Raw genomic sequence first — 25,936 nt, forward strand, 5'->3', positions numbered from 1 at the left:
ATCAGCCCCAATTTCATCAGAACAGGCAACATTTCATTTCAGAAACACAGACAGATACATCTTCTGAATTGTTAGTACAGCGCTGTGACCCGGAGCCTATGAGCTGGCCCTGTCCCTCTAGTGAGGGCATTCAGCTAACTTGGCTTCATGAGGATGTTTACTTAGGGTGTGTATTTTTCTGGCATAGCATGGGAACCAGAACCATTCAGATCTTCTGTGCTGGATCTGTTAAGAAGAATAGACCTAATCACCGCCAGGCCAAACTAATCTAATTTTTGCTTTTCTGTTGAAATTAAAATCTCTTGTACTGTCTGTTCACTGTTTAATTCTAATTCATTTTCTCAGCAAGATCAGCTCTTGCAGATACGCCATGTACGTCATGAGGCCCAGCACACAGTAGTAATTCAAGAAAAACATGGCTAGTTGCATAATCCTAATTCACACACTAGCTATAGACTTAGTGCTCTAGATATGAAGCTGCTATAAGGCTGTTTCGTGAACACGTACCAGGAATCTTCAGACCAAAGGCTTGAGTACACAGGAAGTACGCATCCTGACTAAGGGGCTCAGAGGCAACACCAACTTCTAACATAGTAAGGCAGGTGAGCTGCATGAGTTCCTGATGGATTTACTATGAGGCAAGGCTTTGGGTCAAGCTGACCTTCAGAATTCCTTCTGTTTACAGGAAAGGGAAGGAGGAAGGAGGGGAGGGAGAAAGGGGGGAAGGAGGTTGAGGAGGGGCGGAGCAAATATACTAGCATATGTCACTTTTTATTCAAAGAACTAAACGTAAAGTAAGTTCCTAGTGCCTGGCACTTTACTTGTTTTCCTTTAGAAAGTTTAAAAATATTTTTGAATCCCTGGGTCAGAAGTCTGTGTGTGTGTGTGTGTGTGTGTGTGTGTGTGTGTGTGTGTGTGTGTGTATGACAGTTGACTTGCTGGGTAGTGAGTTCAAGGGCCCTCTCATCTCCACCTCCTCAGTACTGCATGAAGCCAAGTGTAGCATTGATGCCTAGAATCTCAGCTCTTGGGAAGTTGAAGCAGGAGGATTACAAGTTCAGGGTCCTTGGCTACAGAGTGCTTTGAAGATCATCTTGGGATACATGGAACCATCTCAAAGACAAAGAAAAAAAGGAAGAAAGAAAGACAGAAATGCACACACAATGCTAAAAGGGCTGTGCCGTATTCAAGTTTCTCCTTGATCATGAGTCAAGAGCCGAGGTTAAAGGCTTGCATTCAAAGGGCTGTTCATGAGCTCCTGCTTCCAGACACCAAGGAAGGTCATCTTCAAACTAAAGTCAGGCTGTCCTCATCCTGTTAAATCCCAGGAAAACTATTCCACAAATAGAAGAAGAATGTATTATGCTCAGGACTCACATCACTTTAATAACTTTCTGAGAGCACTGACAAATTTAATTTAGAAAAGATAAATTTGGACTCCAGCTCATAAAATTAAGAAAAATATTGTTCCTAATGGTCAAATTTCTTAAATTGCCAGTTCTATTTAGGCGAGTGATTTATTTGATGAACAAGGCGAGCCCCAGCATCTCCCTACCCCCCTTCCTACCCCGCTCTTCTCTCACAGGAGCAAGCATGCACTGTCTTTGCAAGTGTCTCATGACCGACATACTCATCTGTATAAATTACTCTACGGCTTTTGCTCTCGGCAGAGGAGCTGCTCTCAATATGGTGGACCACCGTCTAGGCTGTTTTCCATATGAAGTACCCTTGGGTGGCTGTCCCAACAAGACACAATTAGAGAAAAACAGGGAGCCTTGCTACCCAGGCTCTCCAGCATCATGGACAAGTAAGGTGCCAGCATCACCCTTCCTGTGCTTTGTATTTTGGGGGAACTAGAAAGTATCCCTGAGGAAGGTTGTTTCTGTTTCCAAGAGAAGCAGAGGCCTGGAAGAGAGTGCAAAGGCGTGGGAATACCCCCAACACTGGCTGCCACTTGCATGATGGCTTCGGCTGGCTCTGACACTTGTTCTTCTAGTCTTCTGTGGCCGAGAACTTCCTCCAGGCAGATAATGAGCTAATGAGAACAGATCCAAAGAAACACACTCCTCTGGGTCAGCGTTTGTATCTGACACATGCTTTTGATCTCCAGCCAACCTTCAGGAGCAGCCCCGCTGCCTCGCTCTCAGCTGCACCTCTGGTCCCCAGCAGGATCACTGCCGCCTGTCTTCTCCACATCTGGTCTTCTTGGGCAGCCAAAGTCAAGCTCTCACCTGGGAGAATTCTGGTTTGTGTGTTCATGGTGCAACTCCCAGAATGCTTTCCCCCATGGCATGGCATTCTAGAATTTTCCATGAATCAATACTTCCCTCTTTCCCCTGTTTCTGTGAAAATTGTATTTACTTCCACTCAGATGTCAACAAACCAGCTGTAACTCTCAGCCTTTTACACAAACAGCAACAACAAAAGATTTTTTGGCCATTATGAAGTGGTACTCATGGCAGAGGGTGATTATTTTGTTATGCTGCACCTGAGCATAGACAAAGAGAAAGACACTACCATTCTCAGGTAGAGCAAAGTGTGTTTAGTGTGAAGATCCTGTTTTCAGTTTCCACACCAACTCCCACACCAACCTTGTGTCAGGGAGGTGTTAGCGGCTCCTGAGAACACTGACAACACGTCTCCTTGTTTACCGTGCTGAACGGGGCACTGTGACATGTCTAAGCAGCCGCACACTTTAGGGATTTCCCTTGGACAGACTGAGATGTGTAATCTCTTTGACACACCGTATGTAGAGTGTGCTGAGCTACGTCTTGCTCTCTCTGGCCTCAGTGACTACCTTTTATGCAGCCTCAGATTCTCCTTTAGCTCAGGGTCCAGCCATGTCCTCTGCATGGTTCTCCCTCCTCCACGTCAAAGGCCACTTTTCTTAAAGCTGCTATTACCTGAGGCAGTGCTGTCCCATGTCTCTCAGAGTCTCGGGGACATTAACAATGGGTAGGCAGGCTGTACAATGAGATTCAGAATGAAACACGAAGGCTGAAAGAGGCATCCTGGGTGTCCTGGATCCTTACACATTGTCTTCACCATGTCTTAGGTTTTCTAAGGAGCTGAGAGAGACATCTGGGTGCTTCTCTGTGCCCTCTGGCACCTCTGCATAGTAGACGCACATGTCAGTACTAGCCCCTGGTATTCTCAGGGTCTCCTGGTTTAGTTGTTTTTCCTCAGCCAAGTATCCACTCAATGCCTAGCTAGCTCTCATAGGCCCTGACACTGTTTCCACGGAGCCCAGCATGGAGCCATGGCGCCTTCTCCCTGTTATTCTCTGGATCTTCATCTCCACCAAAGGCCAACAGAACTCCCCTGCAGTAAAGCCAGCCTAACCTCTGCATTTGAAAAGACCAAGAATGTGTTGGGGGGCCCTCCCCTGAATACTGGACCACGATGTGGTAAAACACAGTGTATACAGTAATACAAGAGGGGCAACCCCCTGTGGTAGCACTATAGCACTGGTTTTGTGTTTTCAGAAGCATGTTGACAATTCTAGGCATGTGTCCCATTGTGTATCTATGACTGTGGCCTAATACGTCTGTATACCAACATCATATGTCATACTGGGAACAGGGTGGACGCACCTAGTCCGCCTTGGTTTTACGATAATCTTCCCTTCAACCTGACTCTGATCAGGACTTTGCTAATAGAATATTCTGTCACCAGTAAATTTCTGCTCAGCATCTAATTATTCCTAAATACCGTCTTGCTCCTGTCATCTGACTGGCCATTTTCTGAGGAAATAGAGTTGGGTTAAGTAAACAGGATGCCAAAGCAGGGATTGGATTCCTCATTGCCAAGTGTCTTCTGGGCACGAAGTCTCGTAAGAAACAAATCTCTTGTTTGTTCTGGTTAATTTGATATCGAGGCACCCACAGTGAGAGTACAGTCCCCATTTGTACATCACCCACAGCGATTTCACATTGGTAAACATGTTTGTCCTGATGGTCACTGAATATTTAAAGAGACACCATTTCTCCCAGGACCTATTTCCCTCTGCACTTGTGACTAACATAATGTCATTATGGAGTGAGGACTTGAATCTGACAATTTTCTGTTTTGATAATTTCTCTCCATCATCTGACTTTATAAAGAGACAAATGTGCATCCATCACCATGAGGGAGACCAGGATCTTTCAAACGCTTAAGAACCCCTGAGGGAGGCACAGTGCTGGGTAAAATGCGAAGGTCAGCCCTGTCAGCCCCTTCTTTGAACAAGGAGGACGAGGGGTTCGGAGGGATAACACATGGATGGGAACCCAGGCTGCGGGAACATGCCAGGCACGCGTTCGCCCATCTCACCTCTTGTTCCTGTCTTCCAACTGCAGGGTGTACACCATGTCATGAGCAGCATGTATCTTAGAGTTACTGTCTCCCCACTTGAGCTTCAGGCTCTGAGGACCAGACGCAGCACACTCCAGCCTAGGAGGCGAGGGTGGTAATGGCCGAGTCTTTGCTTTGATGAACTGACTAAACGGTCCATCTCCAATATCATTGACAGCCTGAATTCTGATCCTGGAGGTGGGGAAACAAAAGAGTGCAGGTTTAAGAAGCTGAATTTCCTCACAGAAAACAAACATTCGTTGAGGTTCTTGCTACACGCACCCAAGGCAAAGCTGGGGCAGAACAAGTAGGCACTGGGCAGGCAGCACAGAGGGGTAGTTAGACACTCAGTCTCCAACACAGAAAGGCTGTGCACTAGCAAAGGTCCCTTAGGATTTTAACTGGGAAAAAGTAAGTTTGTGTCTGAAGAACCCGGACAAAGTCATTCTGGTTTAGTCACTGACTAGTAACTCAAAGCCAGCTTTGGAATTAAGCAATACAGAAAGACTCCATTAAAAGAACAACAAATTCCCAACAGTCTTTCAGCAGGACATTTAGCCTCCCCCGTGTCAGAGACTTTGCATGTCCTTAACCAGAGCTAGGACAGACAGCACCTGCTAGCGCCACTTAGATTTACAAAACTCTTGACTGGATGCTCACTGTAAGCAGTAAAGATCAATCACCCCCCACGGTCTAGGAATTTAAAATCTAATAGAATTAAACTGTATACATACAATCTTACATAGTGGGAATACTATTCCTATTTTCCTTTTTCTTCTAAGTCCCAACTTGTTGATTAGCCACAGTTCTCCAAAGTCACAGGACAAGCCTTGGCTGGCTGTGCATTCCCTACCCGGCACAGGTCTTTGCCCTGAAAGTTATAAAGGTTCATCCACAGCTACTGGGTCAGGGCCATCTCTCCTCTAACCTTCTCAACAGAGGAGTTCCCTACATCCTCTTCTAAAGAATACAAGCATCTACTAAAATCCACATTATTAGCAGGGTTCTCAAGTTAACCTCATGTCTCCATGGCTTACCCACATTAAGTCCACTGAGCTCTGAGACTTGCAGTGTTTTCACGACTCCTCACAGACCCGACAGTGGGGCCCTCCCTCTAGATTCTTTGCTAGGTTTACAGGACTCTGAACTCACAATCACTGTGCGACGCACAGAGTAATGTTAAGAGCTTAGAAAGCTTCAATAATTAAACTTGATTTGAATTCACAACATAGTTTTTTTTTAAACAGATTGTAATGAATAATATAGTCCTTGGGAAAACATTTATAGATGTTTTTCTGTTTCCATGATTTAGTTACTTTTACATAACTCTCACATGTAGCTTTCATTGCTTATATTTAAATAGAAACTACAACATACGCAATACAGAGACAACACATGAGCCACGTTCTTCATACTTAAAGAGAGTGTGAGTCAACCCAAGTATTTGTAACTATGGGAAAGGAAGGGCGACTTCTACATGGGACAGGGCGCACCACTCCACCCCTCTAGGACGCACTCCTACAGATGTTAGGAAGCTAGAATTGGAGTTCCCACAAACCAACAGTGAGTTTCTGTTTTTCCCCTGTATCATCGCAGGGGCTGAACTAAGTTTCAAAGTTGGTCTCCATGTGGAAAGAGCAGCAGAGAAAGGCCAGTTCCAGGATGTGTGTGGCTTTGAATGGGGTGAGAAATCTCTTCTCTCTACTCCCTCATTCTCTAGACCCTACCTTGTTTACAGCCTATAGAAGAAAAAGCAGATGATCATATCAATTAATAAAGTATATAACACAACCCAAGCTCTATTTCCAATCAAAATGGAGAGAGTCTTTGATAGGGTAAGTTCCTGACAAAAGTCCACAGCCACCATGGCAGCTGTGGTAGAGGAGAGAGCAGAATCAGCAAAACCAGACTACAACAAGGACCCTGGCCTTCTGTTCTCACCCTCCTACTTAGCAGCATTTGTTAGGCACACTGACTGGTGCTAAGAACAAAAGGTTCAGAGAGCTAGGAAAGAAAAGGAATCCACAGGATGCTGGTGAAAATATTATAGAGAGCCTACCCAGACACAGGTACAGAGAGACACACAGACACAGACGCAGACACAGACACAGACACAGATCGGATGGCTCACAGTGAAATGTCAGTTCTCCCAGGATTGACCTGGAGACACAATGTGACTAAAATCAATCCCCACACTCTGGATGCTGAAGCAGGAAGACAAAACCTTCCAGCCAGCCTGGGCTAAGTGCTTACGATTCTTGTCTCCAAGATTAAATAAACATAAATGAATAAAGTGAAAATTCCTGGCAAGATTCTTAGGAGACAGAGACAAGCTAATCCTAGAAATTGTGTGGGAAGGAAGTAAACTAGCCAACACCCATGTGAGAAGCAGAGTAAATGTGAAAGAACAGGACCATGAGACTTAAAGACTTACTACAAAGCTACAGTAACCAAGACAGTGTGGCGCTGAGACGGACACGGGGATCAATGGAGCAGAACAGAGACTCCAGAAATAGACCTACACAAATATGGCCAATTGATTTGTGGCAAAGGTGTGAAGGCAACTCAATGGAGGAAGGAAAGTCTTTTCAACAAACGGTCTGGGAGCAATTGGAAGTCAAGAGAAAAAAATAAGTAAAAATGTCAACTTAAATGTCACACCTAAAATAAAATAAAATAAAACCAACGTAGCCAAACATTGACCAAAGATCTAAATGCAGAACATGAAATGGTTAGAAGAAAACATAGGAGAACATTTCCATTACTTAGAACTTAAAAAAAAAAGTTTTCACATGTGACAATAGAGAAAAGGAATCTGGGTTGTATCCAAATGAAAACCATTTTCCATGTTTAGAGGATGGAGCCGAGCTGGGGACTGGGAGAGAAGACTCCACACTGCATGCGACACAGACTCTATATTCAGAATGTACGGTGACCTCCTCAGAGCTCAAACGGAGGGGGAAGACGGGCTTCAGGACCCGGCACCGCACATGCTTCCCCAGTCTATTTCTCTCTCTCCATTCATCCATCCATACACACTCTCTCTCTCTCTCTCTCTCTCTCTCTCTCTCTCTCTCTCTCTCACATACATACACACACACACACACACACACACACACACACGGGGGGGGAGGGAGGGAGAGCGCATTATCAAACTAAACACAAACTAGGTAGAAGAGACACTGGAGAAGACACAGCTAATAGCTAAGCAAGAAAATGTTCCATTTATCTGTCATTTGAGAAATGTGAATTAAAGACCTCCAGATACCATGATAAATTGTGTATTTATGCATATATGTATTATGTCTGCTTGTATATAAAATGTGCACATGAATGAAAGAATGAGCCAAGCATATATCAAACACTTGTCACGCTCAGGTATTTACCTAGAGAAATCAAGGCCAACCATTCACACAGATGCTTCAGGTCCTTGTTCCTAACACCGGAACTAGGTGAGGTTCAGGTGCAGCAAACACTTATCCCCAGTAGATGACCGAAAGGCTGTCAGCCACCATGACAGGCCTAACGCTTCCTATTTCTACTGTACAAGGAGAAGTCACCTAAATAACAGTGAAGGTTAAAACTTTCCTTTGTTTCTTACAGGAGCTCTAAGTAAGGCTTCAGTGTATCTGTAGCACTCTGCATTTCCACACCCAGGCCTGAGGCAAGCAGAGTGGAGATCCTTGAAAAGTGAGCCCTGGCGGTGTTGAAGGTGCAATGCCTTACCTCTTCTCAGGAGAAGACAAGACATTAAATCTAGCTCTTCTAATGCACAATGGCATTCCCCTACAAGATTTATCTGAAGGATCCTGCAGTGTCCGAGCCAAGCCATCTTTTCTCCCCTTCACTCAGGACAGGGGCCATCCACAGCTCAGGCCTAGGAGTTCCCTTCCATTGCTGGCCTGCAGTGTGTCAGAGGCCAGCTCACCCTGTGTCCCAGGAAGCCCTTTATCCCTACAGTGCTCCTCCATGCTGCTTCCCAGCCGGCCTCAGTGCACACAGGAGGAAGGCAACAGGTTGCTGAGGACGGATGTGCCGCTGTGCTCAACAGCACATGGCAAAGCAAAACAACACCTCAGAGGTCACAAAAAATGGTTTAAAAAGTCCAAGTTTCAGCTAGTATGATTACATTCACTTACACCCCCAAACCTACAGCAGCAGTTTTCAATCTGTGGGTTGTGACCCCTTTGGGGGTAAAATGACCCTTTTACAAGGGTCACATATCAGATATTCTGCATATCAGATCTTTACATTTTAATTCATAACAGAATCAAAATTACAGTTATGAAGCTATGAAAATAATTTTATGGCTGGGGGGGTCACTACAACATGAGAAACTGTATTAGAGCACTGGGAAGGTTGAGAAGCACTGGTCTACAGTATTTTGGCAAGTATTGGGCTCTTGACTTCTCTAGGCCTCTGATTTCTAACTGGTTACATTTGCTGGCACTCATTTTCCATTTGCATAACATACCATCAGCCACCAGGGCCACCAAAATCCTGTGCTGACACGGGTGCTTTGACAAGCCTGCCCATGCTTTTACAGGCTCCTTAGAAGTCATTTAGTAGCTTTAAGCAACAGTTCCTTCATCAATAAAATGAGCAGGACACCACCAGCGCTGAAGTGAGTGCTTAGGGAGATGAGGGGATGGGGCAGGCATTAATTTTTAGTATCTTTCAGTCTGACTCGACCAGAAAAGGATTCCAAGTGGCAAAAAGGATGGTGGTGAACTCCAAATGGTGCTTTATGGAGTTCCAAAAGCAGAACCTGGACTTCATTCCTGGTGCCACAACTCATTCCTACCCACAAGGCAGAATCTTTGTCCATCTGACAATGGAGGGAACCCTGTTCAGCGGCTCCCATGACCTACGTGTAGGACATGGTCAGATATAAGTGTGCACTGGGTCTCTTGGCTCAGACTCTTCCTGCATTTGGCACTCTGTATTTTCTTGTCAAAATTTGGACCTAACATGGCTATGCATCCAATCCAGGGATAACTTTTATTTAAACCACAGATTCAGGTCAGCAACTGTTCTCTGCCAACAAGAGCCAGCAACTTTAAATTCCCTTTGTTTGGCATTTGCTTCTGAAACCATCGACCTGGACTTGAGAAGTTCACTCCAACTATCCACCCCTTTACAGACATACACCTGTCTCAGAGTCATGGAAACAGCTATCCGTGTCACCCGTGTGCTGAGCTAACATTAACTCATCCTGATGACATAGTAACACTAGCTGTTGGAGGAGCTGACAAAGTGGAGCTGTGTTAGTCTCCAGGGAAAGTGCTGGATGTGCAGCCGAGGAGGTGTGGGAGGCTGGGAGGATGAAGGTAGCCATCACCTTGTTTTGGGGGCACAGCTATCATTCCCCGTGTCTAAGTTCCTGTGAAGGAGTGCTAAACACAACACACTAGCTTGGACAACAGCCAGGAGTTCACTTCACAAAGGGAAAAGAAAAATAAGGTTTACATTCTATTAATTTATTAAGATCAATTCCAAATCTACAATTGACAAGTTTTCTCTTTAGCTTAAGTAACATGGTAATCCCAAAACTCAAGTAGGATCTACAGATTTATCTTAAAAAAAAAAAAAGCATACTATATCAGTTTTTGAAATTTAAAGGAATTCAGATGAAACACAAGGGAAGCAGAATTACTGCTTCCAACTTAAGAAAGTGATGTAATCCTGAGCTAATAGTATCTTGGCTGGGTTGCCGGGGAAAAAATTTACCTTTCTACAAGTCTGTAATATCCATCAGTATGCTAATACTGATGATTTAGTCAAGTGAAGAAGCACGCCTTTCAGCATGGACCGAAAAATCCACTATTACAGTATCATTCTTCTGGATGCCAAATATTTTCTTGCTTCAGAAGGTCATATGGCCTTCCGCAATGTACTTTGTACATACACAGTCAGACTTCCGATAGTAACTACATTAAAAGAAGAATGACGTTCAAAACAAATTGTCCTTCAGGGAGAAGGTAACTTCTTAATAGGTCAGTCACCCAGGCCTCAGGCCGCTGTGAGTGGGTTGGGGTGACTGAAGTCAGAGCCGTGAAGCCTGGGCCCGTGGTGAAGGGCTTCTCACAAGGCCCTTGCCCTAGGCTTCCCTGTAACTAAGAGACTAAGACCATGGCTAGAGAGAATCTTCTGAAAGGGATGACAGAGGAAATACAGAAAGTTCCTTTTGTGGGGGAAAATGGAGTCAGAGTCAGCTGTCTAGAGAGGGCTCTCTGGATGGAGGCTGGGCTGGCCTCGGCTAAGCCCCTCCTGATGCCTCAGTGAGGGAACAGTACTATCTCCACACAAGCCAACTTGTGACACAGAAACTGTCTGACTCCTGTCTCAATTGTTTCCCTACCTAAAACAGTAATCTACCGTGTGTCTAACCCAAAAGGGAGCTGAACCCTCATGTAACCAGGCAACACTGCTGGGAGATTGGCAACTTTAGCCCCATTCTGCAGATGAGGCAACAGAGGCATGCGTGACTTCCACAGGTGGCAGGGATGCAATGAGAGACTGAACCAAGGCTCACGATTCAGAACTTGGCTCTGCCTGTAAAACCCACCCACATCTCATTACAGCAGAGTGGCATATGATTCATTTCAGCAGCAGACAGGGTGCTTATTACATAGTAAGAACTCAATAAACGTTATTTTCACCCCCTTTTACTTAGCAAAAATGGGCACAGGTGAGTGTAACGAACAAACCTATTTTAATTTTTCCTTGTTCAGCAGCTCAGTGTGAGTCAGACATAGAATGACGCTGTGATCTTCAGTGACCTCACCAGCAGGATGGAGAGAGGAAGACTGCAGCCCCCTCACTGCGCAAGCCAGACAGACCTCTGCTGAGCCAAGAGAGGCCACCAGGAGACAGGCTGCCAGAGAGGATGATGAAGGCCCGCAGGGAAGTCGAGCTAGGCAAGATGGGTAATAAAGGGGGTGAGACAGCCCATGTCAACGTGCTTCTCATGGACGGCTAATGTCCAGGGAGATATTTTTGTTTGATTTTGCAGGATATTGTTTTCAATAATAACTACCATCAAGGTTTTCCCGTGACCCACCACCAACTCGTCACAAGGTCTGAAGCTGTAGTTTGGCATCAAGAGTTGTACAACAGGAAGTCTGTGCGTGGAAGAATGGACTCTACTTCCTGCTGCCAGGGTTTGTGTGCCTCAGTGGACTTAACAACACCACTCTCTTTGTAGACTCCAGACGATGGACTTCTATCTCAGGGCCAACCTTCACAGTGAAGACACGTTTCTCTCTGTCCTTCAAAGTTTTTATTTAATCTTTACCTTTATCACTTGTGTGTGCGTGTTCACAAGCATCCCACGGAAGAGGTCCGAAAAGAGTCGGTAGTCAGTTCCCTTCTTTCACATCAGCTCTGAGGGTTGGGCTCATGTTGGCAGCCATGGCAACAGACACCTCTACCTGCTGAGCCATATTGCCAGCCCTAAATTTTATTTAAAATTCCTTTACTGTTCTAATTTTTGTTAATCTCTGTGTATGCCATGTGTCTGTGGGTGCCTGCAGAGTGCAGAAGAGGGTGCTGGATCCTCTAAAGCTGAATTTTAGAGGGGCAGATGGCTCTGGGCCACCTGGCGTGGATGCTGGAACTGAACTTGGGTCCTTTGCAAGAACGGTATATACTGTTAACTGCTAAGCCACTTCTTGAGCAACAACCTTATTTTTCTCTTGTTTGCTTGTTTTAGCAAACAAGACGTAGCTCTAGCTAGCCCAGAGCTTGCTATGTAGACCAGAATGGTCCCAAACCACAGAAGTCCACTTGTGTTTGCTTCTAGGGGCAGGGATGAAAGTCAGGTGCGGCCACACCGAGGTTACTCTTTTTGGCACTCAGTTCCCTAGGACTTTTGTTCACACACTTCTGCTTGATCCTGCAGGCTCCTGACTCCGTCCCCCCAACTTTGTCCTCCTGGTGTTTTCCCTTTTACTTTTCGCATGTGTGTTTGATCCCGTGCCCACAGGCTTCCTTCTCCCCGTATCTGGGCCCCTTTCTAGTGTGCCGCCATGGAGTCACTCACCCCACAGAAAAATCAGAGCTAAGATGCACACATGGCCAGAGTGTCCTGTATTTCAGGACTTAATTTTCTGAGTCAGGGTCACCTCCCTTACTCTCTGGGCCTGGGGCAAGGCCTGCTGACCCTTTGCCTGTTCTCGTGGAAGCCTCTGGGGGTACTAGCACAGCCACCTCAGAAGGCACTCAGGACACTGCTGGAGAAGACAGGGCCACAGGAAGTGGCTTTGCATGCAGAGAGCTTTGGTAAAGCTCATGGCATGGTCTGGACCCCCCGGGGAGCCAGAGCTGGACTACTGCCCAGTCATGGAGCTGCTCAGGCCTTGGACAGGAGCGGCGATAGATGGCAGGCGACCCCAAGCCTCTCTCAGCTATGGTCTGAGACTCTACTTGGCAGGATATGTGCAAAGCAAAGCTGCTTCCATTTTTCCTCTTCGATCCAAAACACAAATTCAATTTCAAATACAGTTCTAAACTTAAAAGTAATACTTATAAAAATTGCTTTTTAATTCCAGTCAATTTCAAACATGGGTTGTGCCAGCAAGCCTTAATGGTAGTTCTAACAGCAGCAACAGGGAAGAGATGGATCTATTAAAACTCATCTCTCTGTGCCAGCAGATTTACTACACGAAGGCCTCTAGCCCGGGGAGAACCAGGGGGAACTTCAATACTTCAACAAACAAACAAACAAACAAACAAACAAACAAAGAAAGAAAGAGGGCTGAAGGGATGATCAGTGGTTAAGGACACCGGCTGCTCTTCCAGAGGATCCAGGTTCAATTCTCAGCAGCTACATGGAGGGTTACAACTGTCTAAAACTCTAGGGGATACTTGGGCACAGCATGCACATGGCAACATAGGCATACATGCAGGCAACACACACATTAAACAAAAATATTAAAAAAATTCGGCACAGCATGCACATGGCAACATAGGTATACATGCAGGCAACACACACATTAAAACAAAAATATTAAAAAAATTCATCTCCCAAGTTCTTTACCTAAGCCTTATTATACATGGTGATCTTATTACTGGTATGTCAACTAATTTATGGGACAGAAAAAGGTGAGGGAAAAGTTAACCAGTCCTTAGATTCTTTTGAAGTAGTCATTACCAGGGCTTACTATAATTGCTACAGTTGTTTCTGAAACCTAGCCCTACACAGCCATGTGTGGAGTGGACTCCTCTAACAGTATGGACGTGTGTGGAGTGGACTCCTCTAACAGTATGGACGGGCGCTCCAGAGGAAAGCACGTCACTCCTGAGCCATCTCCCCAGCCCTTCCTCTTCATTCAGTGCTGACTGGAGGTCCTGCTTTCGTGTCTGATGGTTAAGCGCAGATTGCTTGGCTGCATGCGTGTAAGCAGGGCTCTGTGTCGAGTCGCACTCAGATCTGACTACACCACCTATTGTAATTTGTGTGACCCCATGGGACTGTGGGCTTCCTCTTTCACCCCCGTGGGTCTTTGTTTACCACACTCCTTTTGCTGTTGGTCACCTGTTCTCCAGAGTTGTCACTTGCGAGCCCTCGAGGTCTTCCAGAGCTCTCTAGACCTGTCAGGCACACTGTGGTCAAGAAGAGGCTCAGCACAAGCAGTGTGTAAAGCAGACAAAGGGAGTTCTGTAGCTGCTGTGAAAAGCACGCGCGCACGCACGCGCAGACTCAGACAGGAATACGAGAAGGCACGCAGAAGACATAAAAGACATGACAGATTCCGGAAGCAGCGATGCCATCTGCTTGCCTTTCGCCACCCCCAGCCCCAGGAAGCGAGTTTTGTTGGAAGATAATTTTAACATGACTGGACTGCTGGAAACCTGCTGTGCAGCTGCAGCTCAGCCGTGCGCATTCAACACTCCCTCGTGTGTACCTTACTAGCTACCTGCCCCGGGATCACCTTGGTCTCTTCTTACAGGGAAAGGTGGCCAACAGGGACTACCTGGCACGAAGACAAGTACCAGAGCCTGAGCTGACATTCGTGCAACCCAATAACCTGCGCATTCAGTGAAGCACGCGCTGAAAGTCAGGGCCTCCCTCTCTGGGCCACACTCCATTATGAAAAGTTTTTAGCTCTCTCCCATGAGGTGTCCTGCTGGCTGCAGCAACATGAATCACAATGAGACTATATGAAGCAAAAAGGGAAGACCAAGGACACAGGAGGAAAAGTGACTCAAATGTGAGGTGAAATTCTCCCTCAGTAGCTATGAATTATGGGAAAGTATCACTTACTGTAGGTAAAAAGCAACACCGACTCTTAAGCTATATTTCATTCAGTCCCTTTAATAAGTTAAAAAGGAATGGCTGGAATGCAGGGTTTTCAGCCCTGGAACTGATGCTGCCATGGACCAATTTTTGACAGCAGTTTTTCACTCACCGGTATGTAGTTTCGGGAAGGAGGTTCTTCAACACATGTGTGGTAGTATTGCCCACAGTAATGCAGGTGTCTCCCAGATCAATGTTGTAAGCAATGATTTCAGATCCATTACTGCACGGCTCTTCCCAGGTCAGTACAAGGCACACAGAGGGTGAGTCCAGGTGGGCACTGAGGGGCTCCTCCTCCAGGACACACAGAGTGGAGACAGGGTCGGGGGCAGAGGCTGGTGTCTGGCAGTGGACGAGCTCACTATATGGCCCTGCGCCTGCTGGATTGAAGGCCTGGAAAACAGGAGAGTGTTGTCAAGTCACGACGCACCATCTCACATGCTGGGACCTCCATATTAGCAAATGCTAAGTTTTTTTTAATATGTGGTGTACGTGTATACATGTTCACGTGTACATGCATATACATCTGAAGGTCAGAGGTCATCCTTAACTGCTCTCCACCTCTGCCCTGATGTCCAGGGTGGCATGTGTACCCTGTTGCTTGGGGACATCTCTTGTGCACACTCAGTTGGCATCACAGATCCATTACTGCTTGACTCTTCCCAGGTCAGTACAAGGCACACAGACACAGAGTGGACACAGGGTCTGGGGCAGAGTGATTCTTCCCACTGCACCTCCCATTGTATTCCCTACCCTCCAGGCTGCTGGGGTGCAATCTAGAGTGCCTGGGGACACCTGCTTTCCTCTCGGAGCCATGCTCTGCCCTGCAGAGTATCAGAAGTCATGCCAGCCCAAGCACCTTCTCTCTAGTTAATGTGATGACCCTCCCTGGTATCTGACAGCCTCTGCCCTAGAGCCTGCACTCACAGATTAGATGCAAGTCGGGACTTATCTTGTTTTCCAATTTTATTTTTATTAGTGTGTGTGTGTCCGAGGAGGGAGTTGGATGCCCTGCAGCTGGCTTTTAGTTTAAACCCTTTTGATGGATTCCGTCTTATTCAGAATGAGAATGCAAGCCCAGTATCACAAGAGCACAGAGAGACGCTATGTGCTGCTCATCACGGTACCTCAGGAACACCCGACAGCACTTGGCCATCTTTGTCCACTGCTCTTACTGTCATTGGCTCTTCTGGCTCCTGGATTCTCTCATGATGCCCACTCACGATGTGCCTTTGTTTCTCACGTCCAGAGGCCTTTCTCCCTGACATCAGTCATCGCAGATGACCCTACAACCTCTGGCTGAGCATCCCATTTCAACCTGCAGTCACTCCCTGTCCTCTCCCCATCTTTGTTTGTATTTTCATCACGACACAATGCTAACTAGTTTATGTATTTGTGCCTGGTTCACTGTAACATCTGACAACTCAAACAGAGCCTGATATGGAAGATGTACTCTATAAATGGTATAGAAGTATTTTTGTCTTTCAAAGAATACAACTTTGAAGCTTTCTTAAAACCAGGGCTGGACAGCTGGTGCTGTGGTTGAAGGTACTGGTTTGATGCCCAACACCCACGTCTGCTGTAATTCTGCTTTCAGGAGATTCGACTCCCAGCCTCAGCAAGCACTAGAGATGTCTGATGTGTGCGCGTGCACTTATGTACACACACACACACACACACACACACACACACACACACACACACACATGCAAACACATGAGAAAGGAAACACGTCTTTCAGAAGAAATGAAGGCGATCAAAGCCAGTCTCATTTACTCCTGAGAATGTATCAGCACAAACGGAAAACCTAGGGAGACAAATTTCAATTTTTAAGGCCTAAAACAAAGCTCACAGTTCTTTCACTTGTTAACTAAAGAACAACAGAGCCCCCAAACAAAAGACAGGCTAGGGACATTTGCTCCCATGAACCCCTACTAAAGCTGTATGATAATGTTCTGAGACAGTATTGTTTTATTACGGCCCCTTGGCCTTTCCCACAGAACTTTAACCTAACAAATTACTTTAAGAATCTGTATTTTGAGAGTTAATCTAATTGCTGTTCTTTTGCTGTACTGAAGATTGAAGCCTTGTGTGGCTGCTGGGGGTGCTCTTGGCAGTGGAAGGGAAGGGAGGTTTTCACAGTGGGAATTCAGCTCGGAGCTGCAGGCCATCATTTAACGGGTACAGTCATCTCTGTGGTCAGAGCCGGGTCCCTCAGCGATCAGACGGGTTGGTAATGCTGAGCCACTGGGCAGCTGTCCAGACAGTACAGTTAATAGGTGAAGTGCTGGGAAAGCCACACAGGTCAACACTAGGCACCTCAACTTCCAACGGGAAAACCACAACAGAGCAACAGTTCCCCAATTTTTCTAAACTCCTTATTGTGAGCTAGTTTTAGGCTCACAGAAGAGCTACAGGAAAAAAAATAATATCTGCACAGGTCTTTCCATGCTTCTTCTAGAACCTGCATTTCACTTACTCAAGAATAATAAAAACCTGCCAACTGGGGCTGGAAAAATAGCCCGCTCTGCGGGTAAGCATGCCAGCCAGCCGTACATCCAGAGGACCTGTGTTCAGTTGCCAGGGCCATGCAGTACCTCACAACTGTCTGCAACTGTAGTCCCTCTTCAGGCCTATGTGGGTACTGCATACACATGGTACACAGACAAGCAGGCAGGCAAACACTCGTGCATATAAAATAAAAATAAATAAAATCTAAAAAGAAAAGAGTTTAGAGGCAGAAAGGACCTGCAGAGTACCCTTGGGACAGCACTGTGAACCCAGACCTAACTCAGACCTGCCCACATTTCCAGCCCTCTTTCTTTTATATCCCAGGATTCTGTCTGTGCATGGTTGGGGGTGGCTGGGGACTAAATCCAAGGCCTAGCACTGACCTATGGCACTTCTTAATTAAAATATCATCAAGGAACAGACAAAAATTCCTGAGCAAAACAAAAAATGTTTAAGTCACCTTTTACAAAACCTGCTGTGCTGCTGCCCTCCATGCCTGCTGTGCTGCTGCCCTCCATGCCTGCTGTGCGGCTGCCTTCCATGCCTGCTGTGCGGCTGCACTGTAACTTTAAACTGTGAGGCAGACTAACCCTTTCTCCCTTACAGTGGCTCAAACCGCTATTGGTTGCGTTTACTAGGTCATCCTGTCAGAGCAACAGGAAAGACACGCACTATAGCACCCAACTGTCGAGAGTCCGCTGGGCGTCTGAACTTGTGTCTTCATGCTTGTGTGGTATGCACTGTTCTGCCTCAGGAGCCATCTGCCCAGCCCCACAGAGGACCCCCTCCCCTTGTGTCCCTCTTCCATGGTCTTCAGCTGCTTTTCTCAAGGGAGTGGAGTCGGAGTGTCCCTACCTGGAGTCTGCAGCAATACTGTGCAGCAGGCAACAGATCTCGGATCTCAAAGCAGGTGTCTGGCCCGTGATAAATGAGTTCTAAGGATTCCTCGTCTTCTCCCCACTCCAACCTGAACTCGGAGATGTCAGCACCAGGGCTTTCAGGGCTCTGCAGGGCAGACGTCTGTAGTTAGTCATTTCACTGAGATGAGAGCACCATACTCCAGGATAGACCAGTACCCATAAAGGGAAGGTAAGACCACTCTGAACTCTGACCACTTCCACAACGGGAAATGACACAACCAACTGTCAAAACGAGATTTTCTTGTATACAGACAAAAGTCGCATGAACACACGTATACACGCATGCAGCCATGCACATGCACACACATGCTTTGGCTTTGTGACATCCTAACAGCTTATATTTGGGGGCAAAGGCAGGAGAAACAGAAATGACGGGCAGCAGACTCACCTCCCAACCCACCAGGACGCATCCATCAGGCGTGAAGGAAACACACGGTGCCCTGCACTGCCCAGGCGGTCCTGCGGCAGTGGTGATCTCTGACACATCAGAGTAGGGACCATACTGAAAGAGAAGAACACGTGCTCACATGTCAGAACGGTCTCTGCATGTGTGTGCATATAAAGGCACAATTAAAGGTAAGGTCAATAGTATCATTAACGCAACTGAATGAAAATAGCTAATGTTTTTTACGTTAAGAAGTATATGGACAAACTACTGATCTTTCCTGGACAGGTAAACATCTATTATATATGTCTGTTTTTTTATTAAAAAAGATGAAGAAGTTAGCACACTTTTCCTTTAATGAGACATCAGGAGTAAGGATCACTCAGTCAAGGACATGAAGAAAGCTAGTTATTACATCATGGCATCATGGGCGTTTGCTCTGGTTGCTGGCCTCCCCTACCCTCCACCAGTACTTTGAGGTAAGGTCTTCCCATGTAGCCTAGGTTAGCCTTGTACCTACGGTGTTCCTGCATCAGTGTCCTGACGCTGGGGTTTACAGAGAGGCCCACCAGATCTAGCTAACCGACGCTGCTATGACAGATTGTCAGAATGTCCTTGGGCCTCACGTGCTTTTTCTTTAGATTGTCAATTGGCTTTTTTCTTCTTTAAAAGTAAGTTTCATCCTTAGTGAAATGTAACAGCTCTCATGATATTCATCTATGCACTCACTGAGGCTCTAGGAGATGTTGGCATTAGCTTGTCCCACCTTTCTGCCCATCTCTGCACTCTTCGTGGGCAGCCTGTTCCTCATCTTCACCCCCTCATATCCCATAAAGCCATATCACTCTGCTACTTCAAAGAAAACAAAAGTCAGTTCCTCTGTGGACCACATACTTCCTCTTAACTTTTGATCTGACCCCCAAATACTAAATGAACAAGACAGCAGAAGAAAGAACCAGAGAACCATGGGGTTTTTAGAGGAATCAGATTTTAAAAAAGTAAGCAGCCTCCTCCCCAGGCTTCGCCGTACTTGTTTAGAACAAAGCATCCTCAGGCATAGACAATATGCTATAATACTCAAAGGTTGTGTGCACACAGGAACACGTACCTGAGGAGGGCAGGCGACAATCTGTTTCCCAGTCCCTTTCCCCCTCTTTTCCTGAGACCAGGCTGGAGCTCATGTAGTAGGCCCAGTAGGCCCAGCAATCCTGTCTCTGCCTTCACAGTGCTGGGGTTTCTGTGGGACTCCCCATGCCTAGCTTTTAAAGATGTGGGTTTTGAGCTCTAACTCATATACGGCAAGTGTTTCCTGACTCACTCTGCCCAGTTCCCCTGGGGAATGTTTAGCAGGACTAATCAGAAGCTCTGATTCTTACAAATGAAGTTACTAAGAATAGGAAATTCTTTCATGATTTATCAAAAATGCTCACAGACACACAGAGATACATACAGACACACACAGGTACACACACAGACAGACAGACAGACAGACAGACAGACACACACACACACACACACACACACACACTTCATAGAAAGAACGAGAGACAAACTTGGCAGTGCTGGGCCCACAGAGCAGCGTGATACCAGCGATTCGCAGATGAGGGTTTTGTTTTATCTACTTGGACAGTGGTCAGGCAGTGACACTCACACCGCTGAGGAGTTGCACCTTGTGCTCTAACTGGCAGCCGAGGCACACTCACCCCTCCGTCATTCAGAGCCCGCACTCTGAAGCGGTACACCGTCCCGGGAAGCAGGTTGCCAACGGTGCACTCCAGCTCGGGCCCGTGGTACACCTCTGAGGCTACCTCCTCAGGTTCCGTCATTTCTACACTGTACTCTGAGACCTCGCAGCCACCTTCAGACGCAGGCACATCTGAGGACAAAAACATTTTCATCTTTGAACACTTTTTTGGATTTTTTAATTTTATTTTTATTCAGGTATGAGTGCTTGGGCATGCATGAGTGTGCACCATGTGTAGAGGCAGAAGAAGGCCCGGAAGCCTCGGAGCCCGGAGTTAAAGGTGGTGAGAGACCACGCGGTCGCTGGGGACTGGAGTTAAAGGTGGTGAGAGACCACGCGGTCGCTGGGGACTGGAGTTAAAGGTGGTGAGAGACACCACGCGGTCGCTGGGGACTGGAGTTAAAGGTGGAGTGAGACCATGTGGTCGCTGGGGACTGGAGTTAAAGGTGGTGAGAGACACCACGCGGTCGACACCACGCGGTCGCTGGGGACTGAACCTGCTTCTCTGCTGCAGCAGCAGCGAGTGCTCTAACCCCGGACCCTTCTCTCCAGCCCCAGTGCTGGATTCCTACTTGACTGAGTTACATTTGGTTTTCTACTGTTATTGTTCAAAATATTTAAGTGACGTGTCCCTGAGTTTCTATTACAAAAGGAGCCTCCTGTTTAAGTGAAAAGGCTCCTGAATGATTCGAAGGACCCAAAGTAAATGCATCTAAACATGCCTGATTATATTACAAATAATTCAGGGACAACAGGAGAACCAGGCAACCTTTCACAGTTAATAATGGGGAGGAAGGAAAGAAAAATATCTGTAACTTGAAGTCACACATCCTGCTAAGTCTACACGACCTCAAACTCACACACCATTTTATTACACTTTAGATGTAAGTGTGGCCACAATGTCTGCCCGTGTTCTACACATGTGCACTTGCGATGTGCACACTGGTAGGCTGTTGGCACAACTGAAGTGGTGTTAAGGCAAGGCTAGGAAAATACCAGAGCCCGCAGAGAGTAGGAGCTTGATGCTGCTCTTCGAAACATTTCTTGGTTTAATCTCTAAATTAGACACATTTTCTTTACATGTTGAACAACCCCCAGACAGGCAGGCTACTCTGGAATTTTCTCTACAAACATGGCTGCTAATGGTGAGGGTGGCCACAGCAAGTGCAGCACTGTCAGGCATGGAAGATGAGCCTAGAAGGCTGTGGGATGAGAGAGCCACAGTCCATGCTATAGAGAACATGATCAATGGGTGACACAGCTTCTGAACGAAGCCTTGGAGCTGAGTGGCAGAGCGCCATCAGTCTCCCACTGTCCAGGTCGATGCCAACGTGAAGATTTGTTCACTCACCCCACTCTAAGTGGACTTCTTTGTGCTTTGGTCTACCCAAAACCCTCGGTGGTCGGCACTGACCTGGTGCAAGGCTTAGTGTGCGAACAGGGAGACTTTCAGAGCACTGTGGGAGAAACACCGGAGAGACCATTGCTTAGTTACTGTGAATCGCTCACACCTTATCTACCAGGCTAATTCTATCCCACAATTGTGAATGGGACCAAAGGGAACTACACACTAGTGTGTGTGCTGACATGCATTAAGGTCTTCAGGAGGGCCCACGCCTGTCTGCATGTGGAAGTGTGGGCTCTCAGTGCACATAGTGGTGGTTATACCTAAGGCAGCTCTCTCTGATGTCAGATTACTAGAGCCGACTATTTGCCTGCCATAAGCATTCTTATTTTCCTTTACAGCAACATTAGAAAGACCCTCATGAGGATTCAAGAGAACACACAACAACCGGACAGAATTAAGAATGATACTCTAAATGGCTGGGCAGCCACAGGGAGAGCAGAACAGCAGGTAAAGGGGGCATTTACCCACTGAGCCTGGCTCTTAAAGCAGATCTGCCAATGCTAAAGTGACTGGGCCTCCTTTTTGTAGGATCTTACTCTGCAGAAACTGGTGGGGTGAAAGTTGACCATTGTAAGAGAATCGAGGAAACAAGATGGAGCCAGACAGCGCCAGCTCCTTCCAGGGCACCATGTGTGGGAAATAGACCGTATGTCCCCACCTGATGCATATGCTGCCCTGCCCAACCATGCACAGGCAGGTACCACTGATGCACTATGGCCTCAGTCTGCATCTACTCCAACAGGGAGACATTCCACCAGCCCCCGGGACTCTATACATTTTCTAACTGATTCTATATGTGTTCTAATTGGACTCTTATCCTGTATGTGCGCGTGCGCGTGCATGTGTGTGTCTTTCTGTCTAGACGAAACTCTAGACACTGAGGAACTGCTATGACACACATGGGCAGAATGCTTGTGTATGTGTAAAATTCAGGAAAATGTTATCAATCTGCTACTGGCTTACTAGGTACCATCTCTCTTTCTTGTTCTCTCACCATTAATGGTTTCAAATTGTCTACAGTGAAAACAACACTTCTAGCACAGTACCTCTCTCACGATGTCAATAAGACCCCCAGACTCTCGTCTCTAGAGTACTTTGTGTGCACTGATTAGATTACATCAAACCTGTTAGCATTGCGTGTGGCATAAACCGAGTCCCTGGAGTGCCACCTGGCTGGTCTACAGCCATTCTGACAGAGACAAGTCATGGCTGCTGCCTCCTGGCCCTGCACAGGGAGTTACTGAACTGCAGAAGTGCAAGCAACTTCATCAGATTTATCCTGTCTTTACAAGAGTCTCCCAGCAGGTGGCAGTAAGGGACCTTCACAGATGCGGTACCATCCCAGTACAGCCAGGCAGGTCTGATCCTGACTCTAAATTCACTTTTCCCTCCTTGAAATGATGGAGAGCTCCTTTATTTGGTTAATGCAAATCCTAACTAATTTCACCTGCCCTACGTAACTACATCAAGGTCATGGAAGGGTTAAGTCAGTGACACATGGCCTGTTCACATCAGAATGTGCAGAGAAGGGTTCAGGCCTATGTTTCTTATATCCCTGTAAGTCGAGACTTTTTCACAGCCAGATGAGATACTAAAGCTGGCCACATCAACGAGAAACATTTAAAACTGCAACCTCTTCTGCATTACTGACGGACACTTCCCACTTTGATCTAGATTTCCATTGTCACACTGATAAACCCACCTGACTGTGCCCACCGGTACCGATGCAGCATGCTCGCAGTTTGTACAAAGTGCCTGGTTTCAAATGGGTAAAGACATACTCTGTAGCTGATCCACTGTAGGCCACTTCCCACTGACCAGCTGCAAAATGAGATGTGTATAAGTTTAGGCCTTTTGTAACAGCACGAGAGTCCCTGTTAGAGACAGCATCTGAGACAAAAACACCAAGGGGCTTCCACAGCAGCCCGGCATCACCCGACACAGAATCGCACAGAGGCATTTCCTATAGTCCACTATAACACCATTGGCTTCGAAGTCAGGTGTGGGAAGCCACATCCCATCGGAGTTGTACAAAGATCATGTTGCACAGCTGTGCTCAGCCATGCTGAGGTGGCCACGGGGCCAGCTATGCAGCAGGTGCCTCTGAGGGTGGCCATGAGTCCCTTTACAGACAGAGGTCTTTGGTAAGGGCTTGCTGTGTCTAGGGAGGCCATGCATGAAGCTGTGGTGGGGGTGAGAGACCAGTGGTGAGATACTTGGAGGGTGCCCCCGGAGGCTGACGCTCAGTGGGAGAAGCGCCTGGAGGCTGTCCTCCACTGCCCGCATCAGCAGCAGGCTGCAGGGGTGACTCTCACTGTTTAGCTCCCATTGATGCCATTTCCAGTTGACCACTCCCTGTAAGCCTTTTCCTACAAGAGCTGTTTGAGGGGAAATATGCCCACCCTATCCTATTCATAGAGTAACCTCCACAAATCCCTTCAGCGGCCTGTTAGACATTTATTACTGCCCTGTGGTACTGTGCCTTATTAGGTCCCAGTTAGTATAGAGCCCACGGGAACCGGGAATTCTGGCCAGGCTATCAGTGTAAAACAGCAGCTACTCCTGCACTGAGTCACTGCCTGGGAGAGCCAGGGCAGCGGAAAGCGGACTTTCACTTTCTCAGTAAGCAACTGGGGGTGCTGACTCCTCTCCTCGTCTTAATTAGACATTAAATACGGTCTCTAGTACAGAAACTGATTTTATGTTAAGAACAGCTACACCCATCTCAAAGAATTCTCCTCTTTCTGGTGTAAAATAATACCTAACAGGGTTAAAAACAACCCTACCTCCAGGTGGCCGTGGGGTCAGAACAAGCTAGAGACAATTTCCACTTGTTCCCAGTGACTCTCTCTTTTGCCATATGCATGCACTTTAAAAAAAAAGTAATGATTACAGAAGCCATATTAGTAAAAATTTAGTTATGTTGGAAAGTTTTGACCACCATATATTTTTATGTTGAAGCCCAATGAGTTTTTAGGAAGAAAAAGCAAGAGAAATTTCTATGGGCCCTGAAGTTTTTCTTCCCTTACTCCACCCCGTTTGAATTACTGCTGCATGTGTGGTGAGGGTGCATGTGCACAGTCATGTATGTTGCGGCACACGGGTCTGGGAGCTGGTTCTCTCTACTCACTTTCACTCGGGATTCAGGGATTCAACACAGGCCATTACACTTGCTGGCAAGCCCCATCTTAATACTTGTAGTATGACAATTGATGAGAACTCTGACTCCAGAGTCACAACAGAGCCCAAGTGTGTTCTGGAAGTCTGACACACGTCCGGGGCCACACTATGATGTGGCTGTCACTGGGCAGGGCCAGGATGCCAGGCAGATGACTGCTGACACACTGCTGGTAATTCCCAGATAGTGTGTGGCATTCAGGGGGAGGCCTCAAGTTCATTTTCTCTATTAATGAGTGACCATTGTTTCAAAATGAACATAGAAAATAGAAACAAAAACAGAAACAAACACTAGCTTGTCAAAAATGGGTACTTCAAGCAGAATGAACTGTGGTGTCTGAAAGACAAAACCCTACTTAGGGGCAGAGTTGGCTGTAGAGAGCTTGCTGAGGATGCTTAAGAAGGGAAACTAGCTGCCAATCAAACTCCAGTTAGATGGAGGGAGGGAGGGATGGAGGGAGGGAGGGAGGGAAATAGGCAGAAGGAGAGATAGACAGATATGCCAATGCTTGGTGTGGCTTAACTACACCACTAGCTCTACTGTTAGAACTAATGGCTGCTGCAGCTACTGCAGAGGGCCTGACCATGTCAGGATGAGGACTCTGGGTGGGAAGGCATTGTGTAATACAGTTTCCAAAGTGTCACCTTCAGAAGCACCGTCCGTGATCTCCAGCAGATACTTCAGGATTTCTGAGCCACCGTTGTCCTTTGGAGCATCTGCAGAGTAGGTGAACATTAGTGAGGAGGGCACTGGGTGTCACTGGTAAGCATCCTTACAGAGTGCAAAAGGACAGCCACTAATCAGCCTTCCACTGGAAGTGGGCCAAAAAGCACAACTCATCATTTTCAAGAACCCTGCCCCTTAAAGTTTTTTCCTGAGACAGCATTGCTCTCTCAGGTTGGCCTCAAAGTTTTGGGAATGCTCCTGTGTCAGTACCCCACCCTGACCCCAGTACCGAGATTACAGGTATGACTCCCCCCAACTGGCCCCCTCAATGTCAAGAAACGGAATTTTATCAAGCTGCTATTTCAGGTTATTGAAATAAGAGTTGGCACTGACTTAGTGAAACACGCATAAAACTTGACAGGAGGAATGATTTTCCTAAAAATGGCAACTCTGGAGAAATCTGAAGTGGCTCTTTAAGAATGGGCGACTTTT

At 46.7% G+C, this 25,936-nt stretch overlaps 1 protein-coding gene across 5 annotated transcripts in view; it reads right to left on the reverse strand.

Annotated features, from left to right (window-relative positions):
• The window catches only part of Fndc3b (fibronectin type III domain containing 3B), a 298,000-nt gene that overhangs the window by 18,988 nt on the left and 253,076 nt on the right, over positions 1-25,936 (reverse strand). For all 5 annotated transcript variants that reach the window (XM_087618967.1, XM_087618981.1, XM_087618979.1 and 2 more), the window contains 8 exon segments: positions 25,423-25,494; positions 23,303-23,421; positions 21,544-21,649; positions 20,152-20,324; positions 18,452-18,565; positions 17,999-18,148; positions 14,745-15,025; positions 4,312-4,524 (listed from right to left, as the gene is read on the reverse strand). In XM_087618967.1, the coding sequence (XP_087475093.1) occupies positions 4,312-4,524; positions 14,745-15,025; positions 17,999-18,148; positions 18,452-18,565; positions 20,152-20,324; positions 21,544-21,649; positions 23,303-23,421; positions 25,423-25,494 (1,228 nt within the window).

This window comes from Rattus norvegicus, chromosome 2 (assembly GCF_021556685.1).
Source record: "Rattus norvegicus strain SHRSP/BbbUtx chromosome 2, alternate assembly SHRSP_T2T, whole genome shotgun sequence".
Classification (NCBI taxonomy): domain Eukaryota; kingdom Metazoa; phylum Chordata; class Mammalia; order Rodentia; family Muridae; genus Rattus; species Rattus norvegicus.